The sequence below is a fragment of the Centrocercus urophasianus genome, unplaced genomic scaffold, assembly GCF_019232065.1.
Source record: "Centrocercus urophasianus isolate 14NV4802_14NV808 unplaced genomic scaffold, USGS_Curo_1.0 seq_9, whole genome shotgun sequence".
Taxonomy (NCBI): domain Eukaryota; kingdom Metazoa; phylum Chordata; class Aves; order Galliformes; family Phasianidae; genus Centrocercus; species Centrocercus urophasianus.
In genome coordinates this window covers 40,472,438-40,488,962 of record NW_024885532.1, presented here as the reverse complement: position 1 = coordinate 40,488,962, position 16,525 = coordinate 40,472,438, and the positions used below count along the sequence as shown (strand labels likewise).

General features: G+C 38.0%; 1 protein-coding gene across 4 annotated transcripts in view; it reads right to left on the bottom strand.

The window, feature by feature from the left end:
- SLC36A4 (solute carrier family 36 member 4) overlaps positions 1–16,525 on the bottom strand; it is a 98,289-nt gene that overhangs the window by 43,841 nt on the left and 37,923 nt on the right. For 2 of the 4 annotated variants that reach the window (XM_042839266.1, XM_042839270.1), the window contains 2 exons: positions 15,617–15,786; positions 10,751–10,920 (listed from right to left, as the gene is read on the bottom strand). In XM_042839266.1, coding sequence (XP_042695200.1) covers positions 10,751–10,920; positions 15,617–15,786 — 340 coding nt within the window. Of the gene's footprint in view, positions 1–578; positions 1,677–3,379; positions 3,428–10,750; positions 10,921–15,616; positions 15,787–16,525 lie in introns of those variants that run through there. The other 2 variants (XM_042839268.1, XM_042839267.1) reach the window with 2 other exon arrangements.

Genomic DNA, 16,525 nt, shown 5'->3' with positions numbered 1-16,525 from the left:
CCTTTCAAAACATAAGCACAAGGATTTGCAGATCTATATATGCAGCTTTCCGTAATCTTTTACTTAGCACACGCCATGTTACTGTGACTGTCTTACCTGGTTTTCAAGTTCCACAAAATCATGAAATAAAAAAACAAAAAATCCACCAAGCATCCAACATTCTATTCAGGAGGGTCTCCTCTCCTGTCCTTGGAAAAGTTGAATTTCCCTCTTTACAGCCTGTCAAACTGATACACAGGAAGTATATCACTTCTAGGAAGCCATTACCCAATGTGCAGAAGAAACTCAATGGCACAAACAAAACTCTCAGAACATGTTTTTAAATTAAATGTATCCCATTTTCTTTCTTAGTGGATAATATCAACTAATATTCCACATCATCATGGCAATCATAGTATAATTTCTCTTACGTTCAGAGCATAGCACTGTAATCAGAGATTTATCTTCTTTATTCAGAAAGAGCACAGCAGTTCATCTGTTAGCTGCACTTGCAGTGGTATAATGATGCACATGTGCACCATGCAGCTGAAAAAGACCATAAACCGCTGAAATAATTCAAGAAAAATAACAGGTACAGCTGTTTAACCCAGCTCTCATTCTAAACAGCTACTGGATAACATGCAATAAATTATATTTATTTTATACAGAATTTTCATTTATTCACTTGAAATGAATTGTTTTTCTTTAAAAGCATTATATATATACTGGTTCAGAAGAGGTTCTTCAAAGTCAGGTTCTTCATATAAGTACGCTTTCCTTGTCCTTGAAAGCCTTTAATTTATTAATTACCTGCCTGGACAGAGTCTGCTGGATTTAGAACATATTGGCAGAATGCAAGAGTGCATAATAAATTTTTGTATTCCACTTAACTTTGCTCCGGCTAATTACACAATTGTTTCCATTAGTAATACACTTCAAATGAAATAAAAAATAAATAGAAAAATACCAACAAGCAATTAAACACTGAATTAATTAATTAATACTAATTATTATTGTGTAACACATATGGTGTTCCAGATAATGAGAGGCTCTACTTGACAATCTGGTAGTTGTGGTAGTCCTGGATAATTGATTGCGAATGTCAAGAGTCTCATAATGTCCAAGAACTATAACCAAAATGGCAATTTGTGCAATTTGTTTACTTGCTTCATATCACACATTTACAAAACATGCATTATAAGGTACTTGAGAGAAAACAAAGCAAAGAAAATCAATCTCTGTCCTGAAAGCTAACCAAGTTAATTTGATTCAAACTACACAAATGCCAGTTTGCCATCTTGCATTTCAGTCTTTGTGAGAAATGCTCTGTATAAACAATTACACATCCACACTACTTGTCCTATATTAAGTAATTTTGTTTCTGTAACTTAAGATTCATTATATCTATCAAACTGGTGTACAGAAATTTGGTACATCATCACAATGAAAATAAGCGAATATTTGCTAAGAGAATTCTAAAATTCACTGACTCCAGAGAAACACAATGAAACCATACATACTGTCCTACTTTCCTATCACAAACTGCCTCTTCCCCTTCCCTTTCTTTCCATGAGACACAGTAAAACAACCCACTCCCTATGGTTAGTGACGCCATTTCCAATTAGTGAACATACAGACAGCAACTTCAGCAGGTCATACGGCTCATGTTATTCAGTTGGAGGACAAGATCACAAAAGCTAAAAAAAGAAAAAAACTAAAGATTATTGTTAGTCTTACTGTGAGTCCTCACTGCTGCCCTAATATGGAAAATTTCTCTACCCTGTCTTTAATATTAAACAGAGCTTTCCAGCACAAACATACTTCTGACATGCTTTTCATTCAAGTACTCTTCTGAAGTCCCTCTGAAACACTGCTCCAAAAACCTGCCAAGATGGTACGCAGCTTAAGGCATCTCAAACTGAATGCAGAATCAAAGCACTCAGTATTACCAAACAGCACAAAGGTCAGATAAGGCAAACTAATTAATACTAATTAACAGCTCCATTCCAAAATTTACAGAAGAACATCGTTCAGCACCCTCTAGTGTTGCAGGCACCCCGTCAGCAGGTGGTCTATGCTCAGCCATTTTGTCAAAACTGCCCACTGATGCAGTGGTATCAGTACATACGTTCAGCTGAAGCACTGTGGAATGCATAAAACTTCAAAAGTAGCCTGTTGCAATTTTCAAATGGATAATTAAGAAGGGATGGCCTGATACTGTAGGGTTATTTGGTTAAGTACACTTTGTTCTACCAGACAAACACACTGCTAACGAGCTACCAGTTTGCAGCAATGTGATTCCATGTAAATTTTTACTGAAGAATTATAGCCTTGATAATCTTACCAGAAAAGCCCATGAGAAATGAAAAAGTGATTTAATTCCAAAGAAAAATAATTTAATAATAAGGGAGACCTCATTGTGGCCTTCCAGTACATGAAGGGAGTGTATGAACAGTCTGGTTATGAGGGTGGATAATGATAGGACAAGGGGAAATGGTCTTAAGCTGAGGTTTAGGTAAGATATTAGGAGGAATTTTTGCACACAGAGGGTGGTGACGCACTGGAACAGGCTGCCCAAGGAGGCTGTGGGTGCCCCATGCCTGGAGGCATTCAAGGCCAGGCTGGATGTGGCTCTGGGCAGCGTGGTCTGCTGGTTGGCGACCCTACACATAGCAGGAGGGCTGAAACTAGGTGATCATTGTGGTCCTTTTCAACTCAGGCCATTCTAGGATCCTATGATTATTTATATTTTGCAGTGTTGCAGAACAGCGCCAGTCAGTAATTACCGCAAATCAAAACACAATACACCCCAACATCTGCTGAGTCAAACAATATGCAACATATTTAAATACAGTGTGGGGTCTTGTGCTGATCAATGATTCCAACCTGCTCTTTTGTGAAGAAATGCCAGAGCCAGAATGAGGAAGAGATGGAACTGCATGCCAGATTTGGATGGAGAGAAAAGCATGATATTTATGTTTCTAAGTAGCAAGTTGGTAAATTGAATCATGTATGATAAAACTACACTCCAAAGATAATCCTGTTCTTCCCCCTCTGTCTCCTGAACTGCAGAATACAGTTCATATGGTTCCATAAAGGTATAAAGGTCTGGGGGCCACAGTGCACATCAGGTTTAGGTACATTTCAGGTGGAGTGGAGAGGAGACGAGCGGAGACAAGAAGAGACAAGAGGGAAAATACAGAAGAAAGAAAAAACCTTGAGGATGCTTTCAGGCCAGATCAGTTCACTGAGACATTATGCAGTCCGATCCTATGAGCAGTTGTGCCAGCATGGCAGCAGCACTGCAGATGGATATAGTGATAGGTATTAGCAGGGAGAAATCCACACACTGCACCTGCAGTTAAGGGAATTACCTGTTAATCAGCAGTCTTGTGTATTGTCCTATCAATTTAGAAGTTCACTTCTGTGAGCAAAGAAGTCCACAGCCCTACAAATTTGCAATGCACCATTTACATACTGCTTTAAAGCCAATAAGTGATTTAAAAAAATTAATGCTAAAGCACTGATTCAAAAGTATTTGTTACTACTGCCCCATGTTCAAGTGTCTCCCTGCTGCTTAATACTCCAACATCAGGGATTGTTCAAGATTTTTCTGTTGCACACTAAGAGAAAAGGACAGCAGGCAGACAAATCCTTCATCATTACATAGAAAACAGAAGGATTAAAAAGTGAATGTGATATCACTTGGTAAGTATTACTTGCTATAATACCTCAGTCAGATCAGCAGATTAAGCATAACATGGCATCCTTACTACTTTTGCTATTGAATATTTGCTATACACTTAACACATCTTTACAACTCTGTGCTGTTACACATCAAAAGTGAAAGCTTTTATGAAAACAGTGGGGAGATTTTAATGCTATCAACTTCCTCTGAATTGGGTGCCTGGAAAGAAGAGTGCTTGCCAGCTTGTCTTCTTTGACTCCATCCCAAGGAATTTTTGGATCTTAAGGAAATCTCAAGTCTATGAACTGCAGGATGTAAAATGCACAGGGCGCACGTGTAGAAGTTGCCGCTCCACTTAGTGAGCATGTCAGATCATCACTGGCTCGTGAAAGACATTGAAGAATGCACTCCATAAATTAAATTCCCTTATGAGTCATACCATGCATAAATATAATGGGTCAAAATAATGGAGAGATAAGAAGTAATGAATTTATTGCACTTTGGATCAGCAGTTCCTGATAAAGAACTAAAGCAAATACATATTGTTTATTGGGATAAAGATATTTCATGTTACTGCTTCATAATAAACATTCAAATGAAAAATACAAAATGCAATAAAAAATGAAAGTAGGCATGATTACTTTTAAAATTATTGCTAGGTATGGAAGACAGAATTGAGCTGCTTACAACTGAGCTTAATAGTCAGCTTTGTTTCTCTGTCTTCCCAAGAAAAATTCACCATAACAGATGTTGACACATTTCTCACCCACATTCCTTCTACAGATCAAAGAAAGAAAGAAGCATTTCTTTGGCCCAATCCAGGAGTGAGTACGTAAAGTAGATTAACTGTGCCCTCCCCTGCTTATAAGGAGTCTTGCTAGGATGGCTATTCCAGGTGCAAACGCATCGCGAACACAGAAGTTGGCACAGGCTGCCCATAGAAGCTATGGTCCCTTCCATCCCTGGAGGTGCCCAAGGCCAGGTTGGATGGGGCCTTTGGCAGCCTGGTCTGGTGGGGTAAACCAGCTCACAGCAGGGGATTGGAACTGAACAGTCTTTGACATCCCTGCCAGCCTAAACCACCCTATTATTCTGTGTTAAAACAGTTCTATTTGCATCTCAGCCATTAGTCACCTAAAACTTTCAGAGCACAGACTGCCACTTAATTTTACCTTGCAAACAGGATTATGGATCTTCAACCTGTCCTTAACACTGCTTCTGTAGCACAGGTAACTAAAAATGTTTGAACTTATTAAGCATATAGAGATCTTAAATCTCTCCATTTTACCTATGGTGCACCTACTCTAAGTATTTTTTTGGCACAATGTGTTAAACAGTGTAACAGATCTAGTAAATACCATGTTCTCCTCTGTCTAATTGTTCAGCAGCAAGTAGAGTTAAAATTGGGAAATATTTAGACAAGCACAACTGATAAACTGAACTGAATAATGAATTTATTCTCTCGGTAAAATTACACAGCAAGCTCAGGCTAATTTTTTTTTTTAATGGAAAGCAGCTCACTAATAGCTCAGTTCATGCTCAGCTGGATCAGCCATTCAAATTTGTTTCTTTTCAATCCAGCAATCAAAACAGATGATGATTCTACTAATAACTCAACATCCATATTCAAATGTGTTATTTCTTCATTTTAACAGGAGCACCATGGCTTAGAGAATACAGCCCTGAAAAATATGTCTTTATTTCTTGTGCAGATGACAGATACTATTACTTCTCAGCTCCAGGTTTCTCCATGCTTCAGCAGCTCTTCAGCAGCTCTTCTCAATTCACAAAACAATTATTCATTACTATCTTGTAAGTAATAAATCAAAAGTAACTTAGTCTTTAAAAGCTAAGTACTGCTTAGATTGTTCTTCTCTATTTTATTCCTTTCTCAATAATTCATTTCTTTGTAATTCTTCCAACACCTCCAGCAAGCAGTTTCATCTTTAGTACCCTTCTGGCAGGAAACAAAAGATTAAGATTTGGCTAGACAGTAGGTAATAAATTTACATTCATTAAAAATCTCACATTCTTGCTCTATCCTAAAATGTATTTATCACAATTTCCACTGAGACATATCAACAGAAGCGAGTATGCTTGTTGTTATTTAGCACCAATATTGAGTCATGCTGGCAGTCGAAGCAGATGATCTCTAGATCTTCTCTCAATCACAGAGTGCTCAGCATATTCTGAAGTTACTCACAGAAGGAAAACACAGAAGGCTCAACAAAACCTCTCCGTACTTTCCCCTTACAGAGTTACTATGATCTTACTGTCAGGTAAGCAAGAAGAGTGAAATACTTTCATGACATAACTGCGTTTCATTTCAAGCTATTCACTAAACAGGAGTCATTTGGGTTGAACATTTTTGTCCTGTTCTCTCCGTCAAAAGGCTAAAACTTCTTCAGTTCTGAAGACATTAACAGAATTACAGAGCTATTAAAAATTCTGCCAGGATACTCCAGATTCTTCAGAAATAAACTAGAAGGCTTCACACTCATACAGTCAGTCACAGTGTGCAGTAACAGCAGCCCAATCACATAAGAAACTCAGCTGAACCACAGCAAGGTTTGCCCATGAAGCCCCATTATAATCCAAGCATATACAGCACGCACAGATCCAAACTATTTCTGTGACGCATTTGAAGAGGTGAAATCACCAAGAGAACTTTCATATTATAAAAATTCCACCCCAACAAATATTTCAAAGTGCTGAAGAGATAACTTCAAATACCAGGAGCACAAACTAAAATCTGTGAGAAAAATAAATGAAAAGCATTTACACTTCAAATAAAATTACAAATGCAGCAGCAACAGCATCTACTGAAACTACAAGGATGTAGTTACATAACCTGACTATGATCAGCCAGATTTCTTGTCTTTCTTATGTCATACAAGAGGTCTTTCTGAACCATCCAGGATGAGCTGAGCTGACTCACCAAAGGACAGCAGCTGGCAAAGCTCCACTCAGGGCTGCAGTGCAGGCAGCTGCTGGAGATTGCCAGGCACTGCCCGGAGGTTTCCTGTACTCATAACCTTCCAGCCACAGCCTGAGGGCAATCCACACATCACCGTGCCTCCATACATCTCTGTGCTTTCCAGATCCTGAGCTGGCTCTCATCCCATTACCTCTTTTTGCATTTGTTCACAGTTTCTTACTTCACCCCACCACAGTGATGTTCAGCCCAGCTTTCATTTTGTACTTCTGCCTTCCTATCCACAGCACCACATCCCACCTGCCTCCAGCAGCTAATACAAAAGACCAAACTAAGTTTGCAGCTCTGCTCTGGACTTTGACCTGAAGTCTACTTCATCCCTCCAGTCCCAGCCAGTGCACAAGTACTCATCCAAGTTTGTAAAACAAGGGCTTAGTATTACAGCAAGACTCTTCAACTTGCAACAATTTTCACCGTGCAGGAAGAGATGCACGTTTCTTGCAAATGAAATTGAGAGAAGCATTCAATGTCAAATGAAGTGGAAATCTACCTCTCCCCTCGTTTTTCTTTTATCTCAAAAGTATATAACTTGCATTTCTACCCAAACAATTATTTGCACGGTTTTCTCATTCAAAAAACACAAATAAGGGATTATAACTAAAGGAAAATCATGTTCTTGGCAGCCCAGCACTCTCCCAGCAAAAATACCCCTTAGTTTTTTCTCTTACCTTGAATGATACTGTCAAAGTATTGAAAACACTGCTAGGAACAGATCTGATATTTCAGATAGTTACAGCAATCACTTTTATTACTTTATTATCACTTTATTAAACCTATATATATGTTTATAAATCTATTTGTAACTTACTTCCCTTCTAATATGGTAAAAATTACAACCTTTTAAACAGCTTTAAAAGGTTTTTTTTTAGGTTGACCTACAGCCAACCCACAGTCAGATGCATTCCTCTCCTTGAGCCAGGCTCAAAGGTTTGGCTCAGATGAGTGACATTAAGGATGAAGAGTATTTTACATAGCATGCTTTGGATAAGGTGTCTTTTGTGAAACACTAGCAGAGGAAGCAGAACATACAATTTTGAAATACAAAGCAAATTTGTGACCATCTTCCCGTAGTACAAGGTGTCAAAAAGCGAACAACGAAACAGTGAAAAACAATAGCCAGGGTGCATGGCTTTTCACATTCACATTGCTCCTCCAGTCAATTGTTGTCCTTCCTTCTAACAAACCTTTCCAAACCAAAGAGAACAAGTCTAGAGTATGCATTTTCCCAGCAAATTTTATGATATACTGCAGTAATAAAACCATGACCTCATAGATTTTTGAGAAATGAAAAAAAAAAATCAGGAATAATGAAAGTGATTCTTCAAATAACCTCTTAATGTGCTATTAGCAACATGGCTAATATCTTTCTAAATAGAAAACTTCTTTGAGCAGGCAGAGTCCTTTTCATCAGTGTGTGACCTCTGAACGGTCCAGACATTACAACATATTTTGTCACTGATAAAAAAATATTTCTCTTTTAAAACTCAATTTTGAAGTTTTCAGACTTTTTGTTTTTAATACAGAAGCACTTTCTGATCCATTTTAGAAAGCATGTTCCGCAGTTAGTGATTCGTAGCACTGTTTAAGTCAGCTCTGGTTTATAACCAAAATTCAATGAAAATGCAATTCAGTGAACAATGGAAAACACAGATGAGTGTAAAAATGGGAGATTACACACAATATTATTGGTGGAAGAAGTATTACAGGTACCAGCCTGCACAGAATCTGTATAAACCACTTGGCCAAAAATGAAATGACAATTAGGATAAACACAACTGACCATCCAATAGCTTTGCAAAAATTAAACATTTAAGATGTTTCTGTGCCTTGCAGCAAATGATTTAATACCTGTTTGCAGCAGGTCCACTTACAGACTGGCATCACAGATAAGCTGCACTGACACAAATTAGGTCAAATTTTGCATAATTTAAAAAAAAAATAGAGATGTAACACTCACTTTGTATTAAATCATTTTAAATATCTATTATGTCTATTTAAAAAAAAAGCCACTATTACATGTTGTCTTGTAATGAAACAAATATCTGAAAAAACACAATGGACAATTGTCTGAAAATAAAAAGAAGAAGGATAGATACCAACGTACTTCTAGGAGAAAGGGACACACTATAGCCCATGTTCTATTTTTTCTGTCCCAATTCACCCACTTGTAGTTAATTATACCTAATAGGCAACTGGTCCATTTTCAAAACAAGCACAAAATACCCATCCCACTCTGATTTGCTTCCATTTCTTTTCACCTTTTACAGATTCCTCTTCCAGCATTTCAAGCTATTTTATTTCCTTTTCCACATCAGTTCCTTGGAGATTACATAGGCTACACTGTGCCTCAGGAAGATCTGCACTCCCTTACACAAGAAATCATTTCACGTCTTTTTTCTTTTAATTTTTTTTTTTAATATAGTAGATATGTTTTCAGAGCAGCACATTATGAGATCAATGGTATTTCCCTCTGCTTACTTCAGTAATTAAACTGCACCAACATCACACAGTTCCTTTAACAGGCCTGTTTCTAAGACAATCTCACTGCATGTTCAAGCTCCTTAACAGGTAATTATTTGCTGCAGCCCAGCCCATTAACCACTGCTTAGCATTCACCACAGAATCAAAGACTAAATTGGTCTTTTCCATCAATACTTTCCTCCACTAATAAGCAGTGTTTAGCATGTTTTGCTTAACTGGAGCTTTTCATTCTTTTTAAACAGCTGTTTTTAGTAAAAAGACAAGAATTTTCACTGGAAACCACTTCTGATAGTGCTTCTGGGAAAAGGTGTGAATGTTACCAAGCACTTTTGATGAGAGCTGTAAAGAAAGACCTCACTTCCTCCTCAGTTTATCTCCTTCAGGAATATGACACGGCTGAGACCATGCTCACCTCTCAGTGAGCGTTACTGACTGCTACTGCTGTCCCCAGCACTCCATCTAGCTGTGAGAAACACAGAGAGGCAACAGGAGGGATGGAAAGAGCAGGGGGTGCAAATAACAGTCCACAGAAGAGCGAGTAACAGTGAGAGCAGAGATGGCAGGGCTCTGAAGTAGTTTTGCATCTCAAATAAGTGTCCCTCCCTCTGTGTAAACAATCTGAGCAGACATCTATAATCTAGGGAAGTCATCCTGCCCCTATACTCGGCATTGGCGAGGCCTCACCTGTATTACTGTGTTCAGTTTTGGGCACCTCAGTACAGAACGGACATTGAGGTGCTGGAGCAGGTCCAAAGAAGGGCAAGAAGGCTGGTGAAGGGCTTGGAGAATATGAGTAGCTGGAGACAGTGAAGGAACTGGGGCTGTTCAGTCTGGGGAAGGGGAGACTCAGAGAAGACCTTATTGCTCTCTTCCAATACCTGAAAGGTGCTTACAGCGAGAGCAGGGCTGGTCTCTTCTCACTAGTGACAAGTGACAGGATGAGGAGAAATGGCCTCAAGATGCACCAGGGTAAGTTTAGGTTGGATCTCAGGAAACATTTCTTTACAAAAAGGGTTGTTAAGCACTGGAATAGGTTCCCCAGGGAGGTGGTTGAGTCACCATCCCTGGATGTGTTTAAGAACCATTTGGATGTGGTGCTCAGGGACATGACTTAGCAGAGGGTTGTTAGTCAGGGTAGAATGGTTGGGTTGTGGTTGGACTCGATCTTTACGGTCTTTTCCAACCTGAGAGATTCTATGATTCTATGATCTATGCCTGCCTTAAATTTTCAGGCCAACAAAACAAAGAGAAGGATTTCTCTGTCAGCAGCATATACTGAGATAGCATAGAGGAACACTGACATGAAATGGAAATACGTATTTATTTCTTAATAAAGAAATTTTAAGAAAATTATTTTCACATTACCTGCTTTAGACTATTACAGACCAAAGATACTTGGCTGTCAAACTGTCTACAAAGAAAAGCATGCTTAAAATATAAATGCAACATTAGATTCACATGTTCATGAAAATCAAAACATACTGAATCACTGAAACTTATTCAGATTTGCTGTACTTCAGAAAAATATGTAACACAACATACACATATAAGCAGGCCTCAGCCACATGCAATAGCAAACTTGTTTTGGATGTTCTGTGCATACTTACAGGTTGAGCAGACCAGCAGTGCTCTCACCACGAGCTCACAGGGTAACTTCCACTTCTGCTCCACTTTGGAGGTGGCAGCTGGAATGAGGATCTCTGCAGGGACGTAGAACTGGATCGAATAGGTCACAAAAATCCCAAAGGAGTACAGAATTTTTACCGATTGATACAACCTGTTCAAAACATTTACATACAATCATGTAAGCTACAAATTCTTCATAAAAAATTAGCTTTCCTTTTTTTTCCTCTCAAAGTATTTTCTATCATTTGACATTTGAGAACTAATTAATAGCTAAGCAGGTAGACTCCTCATATTTTTAATTAGATCCAGGTTCTTTATCTCACATGTATTTCACCCATGAACATTCCACATATTAACAAGCTGTCAGCTCTACCAAAATATAAGCTGGGTAGTACAATATTTTTCTTTCTTTGTAAACTTCATCAAAAATCCCCATAGTCATTAACTAAAAACACAGGTAAAGTGACCAGCATTGTCATCCCTTAGAGTAACATTGATTAATGATTGTGGCTTTTTCTAAAATGGTATGTAAAAAAAAAATACATAACTACAACAATCTTTTCCAAACAGAAGGAAGATGTAGGCAGTGTGCTCCTTAAAAATCTTTTCATGCTGGGCAGAGGGCATCCCATGAAATTTTACTTAGCAAAATTGGAAGGAGTGCTTTCTTAGGCTGGAAAATATTCATAAAGACAATCTGCTTGCAGCCTATAACCTCCTCTTGGAACACAAAGAATACAGAACACCATTAAATTACAATGCCACATCAGGAAAGAGAAAAATTCTAAGGAATTTTGGTGTACAGTTGGGTCAGATATTTTGAGGCTGTCAACCTGTAAGTAGTGGCCACAATACTGAAATATAGGAAAAAACACTGTTTTGTGCCAAAATATCATCTGAATAGGACTTCAAAGATTTTATAATAAAAAAAAAAAAAAGTGTCAACTTCTACAACTCCAAATTGTCCAATCTTACGCCAGTAATGGACTGCCAGAATATGTTACAATATGTTACTATGAAAATTATTCTAATAAAAGAAAATGTTTTGTTTCTTTTTCTCCAAATCAAAATCCCCAGAAATACCTCAAAATATAAGCTTGTATTCAATCCTGTTTGTAAACCTAACAACTAGTCACGAACCTTATATGCTTTTTTGTTTTATTCTAATAAAACAACCATGACATGGACTGGCAAACAGTCACAGACGTAGCGAGGTAACTGCATTTCCCTAAGATGCTCTAAACTCCAGTACAGGGTTCAGTTCCAGAAGAAGAAAACTGCAATGTGATTCCACCCAAATCCGTACTGGAGTTGCTCCTTTTTTAAAGAAACTCATGGTAAAGAATACATATAATCCATCTGTGGATATTATCAAACACAGCACTCATGCAAGCATGAGTGAAGCCAAGCTTCCAATTCAGAGTAACTTTCAAAAATTGGAGAAAGTGTTGAAAAAAAATATAAGATGTTACACATAAATTGAAATAAAACCTTCAGAAAAGGCGGACAGACAACAAAAACACTGCTGTGATATCTACCTTTTTCACAAAATTACAGAATGGCCAGGGTTGATCCTCAAGGATCATGAATCTCCAACCCCCCTGCCACATGCAGGGCCACCAACCTCCCCATGGAATACCAGACCAGGCTTATAATATCCTATAATACTTGTAAGGAACTGTACTCAAAACATACATCAAATGTTCAGCACTAGGAAAGCACTGATTTGGTAAAACCGCACTTAAAAAATATATAGCTAATTGAGATAAAACTATAATGAGACAAAGTAGAAGTTTAGAAAGCACAACCTATTGGGAAAGCTTGTAGATGAGGACTGTTTAATCCTGAATAAGTACCACTGAGGGAAGGCAGAACAAACTCCTTAGATAGCTGAGACTGCTGTAGAGGCTGAAACACTTTGCCATGTTCAAACAAAAGTGATAATACCAGTAGGCTTAAATGGCAGCAAGTGAGTTTTATTTCAATGTTAGGAAAGGCCTTCAAACAGAAGATAAAATGAAATGCTGCCCCAGATAACTGCCTGGGGGATTACAGACTCCATCATTCAGCATTTTGAAGGATGTGCTATACACAAGTCATGGTTTTGTTACACTGGAGTGATTCTGAGCAGAGGAATGAGCTTTAATAGCCCTATCAATCCAGCCTGCAATGCTTCTCCTCTCACATCTACAAGACAGTTCATCAAGTTTTCTTTCGAGTTTTGATGATAACAAAGGAATACTAGAAAAAAAACAATAAGAAGTCAGTAATTTTTATCTGAACAAATTTACAGAAGTAATTACAAGTGTCTATCAGTGGAAAGAAGAAAAATTCACTTCCTTGTGGCTAACAGGAACTAAATTATTGGTATCAAATATTTGACCATCATCACACACAGCTACACCAAGTCTCAAAGGCATATTTTAAAGGGATAGAAAAAACTATTACAACCATTCAACCCCATGTAATTTAGAAGCCACTGCTTTGGTAATACCCTTTTTTGGTTGCTCAGAAGCTTTAAGAAATTCAGACAAAAGAGATGGGCACGTTTCTGTCAGCTGCACCACTGCTCACATTCCATACACTGGGATGTACACAGGGTAGCTAAAAAAAAAGCAAAAAACTTTCCAGCTATCCTCAATTAACCTTTAATCCTCAGTCTTCAGGTCACCCCAAAACTTTACAAAAAATAATATAATAAAATAAAAATAAATTTTAAAAAATAACAAAGCTTCAAGAAGAGGATTCAAAGCTTTAAATACACAGTAGTTCCAAGAATGTGCCTCCACCACACTCATTTTCTCACTCTTCATATTGTTCAATTTAGGAAATAATTTTTTGCATTACTAAATTGAATTCACTGGCAATTTGCTACTACAGTACAACCAGATAAAGATGGTCCATAGGTTACCTTTTAAAAAAATTCTACAACATTGATAGATTCTGGAAGAAGTTAAGAGAAGTGCACCTCTCATCAAGCTGCATTTTGGATTTTGTTGCACCTTTTACTGGAAAAAAAAAATGGGAACCAGTTCCTCTACATAATTCCAAGGACACGAAAATTTATTATTCCAAACCAAATAAATACCAGTATGTAAATGAAGAAAAAAAATGTGATGTACTAAAATAGAATGCTTTGAATTCATAAAGAAGTGGATGTTAAAGATGACAAAAAAAATAAAAAAATTAAAACCTCCATATTTTACTTAGTATGCTGAGCAACAGTTTGCCTTCCAAAACACATTCTAAATTGGAAGTGTAAAACGTCTCTTATCTCGAGGCTCTGACCTGGCCAGGGTAGAAGCAGTCCTTTATTTAAACTGAGCTCAAGGACTTCACTGATCTAGGGCCCACATGTACCTTCTGGACAGCTTTTTTGCACACACATCAAATGAAACTCAGAAAGCAGCAGAATGTCAGTTATTGTTGTCAGTAAAGACAGGGATTGCCCAGCTGAAATTAAACACATTAACCAAATCTCATTGCTCAGCTACAATCCAAGCTCATTTGCACAACCACCTTCTTATAAAAATTTCTCTGCTTCTTGCATTCAACCTACCCACTTATTGGCTTTTATGCGAGGACCAAATAACAAAATACCAACATATGGCTCAGTGGAAATTTGTTTTGATAGCACAATTAATTGCACACATTTGCTCAGCAATAACATTCAAGTAGACCCCAAGCACTGCAAAGCTATAGATAACATCTCGCATCATAACCCATGGGTGTACCCTGAGCTGCTTCTAGTTCTGCCTGCTGCTGGGATACCATCCAGGGTAAGAGGAAAACAGACTATTTGTTATCTCTACATCTGAGCCCTGAGCAGCCACTCTGAGGCTATTAGCTTATAATGTCAATTCCCCACCTTATAGAGCACCAGTTTCCATCTCTTTTATTATCTCTTTCTTTGTATTAGGTCTGTAAAGGCATGAGGATAAATATCATCACATCTGCACTGTAGCCAAGAGCTATTTGAAAATTCATATTTGAATAGCCCTGTTAGGCAGCAGCTAATAAAGTTGATCCTGTTTGCTTCAGTTTCACAAAAAGCAACAGAAAAAGCAAGCAACTTTGCCTTATTCTGCATCCCTCTTCCTCCTTTTAACAGAACTCATCTTAGAGAACAAATGAAATTCAACTTCAACAAAGGACCTCAGAGCTACCATTTAAAAGAAACGTTTCACTAATCTTATCAATGATTAATACCATGTGCTATTGCAAGCAGAAGTAATTTCCCCCTCAGATGCATCATATAGACACAAGGGATACAGTGGTTATTAATGTATGCAAATTCCTAACAAAAGGCCACAATGAAATATTTATTATGAGCAATATGCCTCAAGAAACAGAACCCTGTCAAACAAAGTTTATGCAGTAACACCACACAAACAAAGCAAAAATAACAGATAAATGAGAATTCCTTCATCCTTCATCCTTCATGACACATTTTACTATGCCTCCATGTCTTTATCATTGGAATCAGGCAATTAAGCAGAACTTCAGGCACTGGAATGGACTGCCCAGGGAGGTGGTGGAGTCACCGACCCTGGGGGTGTTCAAGGAAAGGCTGGATGTTGTGTTGAGGGACATGGTTTAGTAGGAGCTATTGGGAATAGGTGAACGGTTGGACTGGGTGATCTTTTAGGTCTTTTCCAACCTTGGTGATTCTAGGATTCCATGATTCTATGAACTTCTGGAAAACATTCAAACTGCACAATGACTTTAATTATCACACAGTCATAGGTGGGTACAGAACTATGAATTCTAAGCGGGTGAAAGTCTTTAGCATTCCTTCAGCACGGGACATGTGGAGGGAAGGGCTTTGAGGTCACATTCACACTTACCATTGGTCCTGTGGTAGGTTCAACGTTATGCTGCCTTTGATTTCATCCCCAAAGCGCAGATACCCAAGAGTGGCTAATGAGATGTACAAGGTCATAACGGTGCCCATGCCAATGTTCAGTGCCAGTGGGAAGCGTGTGGTGTCCTTCATTCTGTTTTCCAATGGGAGTACCTAGAAACACAGGGAGAAAATTCACATTTTATATCCTCACAATAAAACCGTTTTCTCCCTCCTTTCAAAGTTGATTTATGAATTTAAAGAGCTGTTATTAATAAACAAGATTGCTCTACAATAACGTTTTATAGTCTTGAAGCTTTATTGTATACACAGTGGAAATATTCAGTCGATTACTAAAGAGCACCAATCTTGGCTGGAAAACTGCATAATTTTGAATATATAAAACAGTATTTATAGGTTAGTAAAAATGACAAGAGAAACTGATGATGCCCAGATGAAAATGTGTATACAGTACAAGTATCATGATTTTTATATATATTTTTAACAGATTATGCTCAGAATCCAAGAGTTATCTTCCTTTTCCCATTATGATTGCACTGGATGTCTCCATCACAGACAAACCAATCGTGCAAGTGATTTACACACAAGCTGATGTTCAGCAGTCAGCCCTGGCTCTCCCTCGAATCCACGAACATGGGCTGATGCTATTTCTCATTTTGCTAACATTGATATAGCCAGGCATATTGAAAGCTGCTTTTCCTAAATGTAGCATAGGTGCTCTGAGTCTGAACTGTAGCCAAATAAGCTTGCTAAGCTCGTCAGTTCAAAGCTAAGAAACAGGCACTACAAACATTACTGCATCCCTTTTACATGTATTATGTGGGATACAGAAAAACATATGCAGTAATTTTTCAGCCACCAACACAGAATTTCAAAGCAGGGCTCAGGAAAT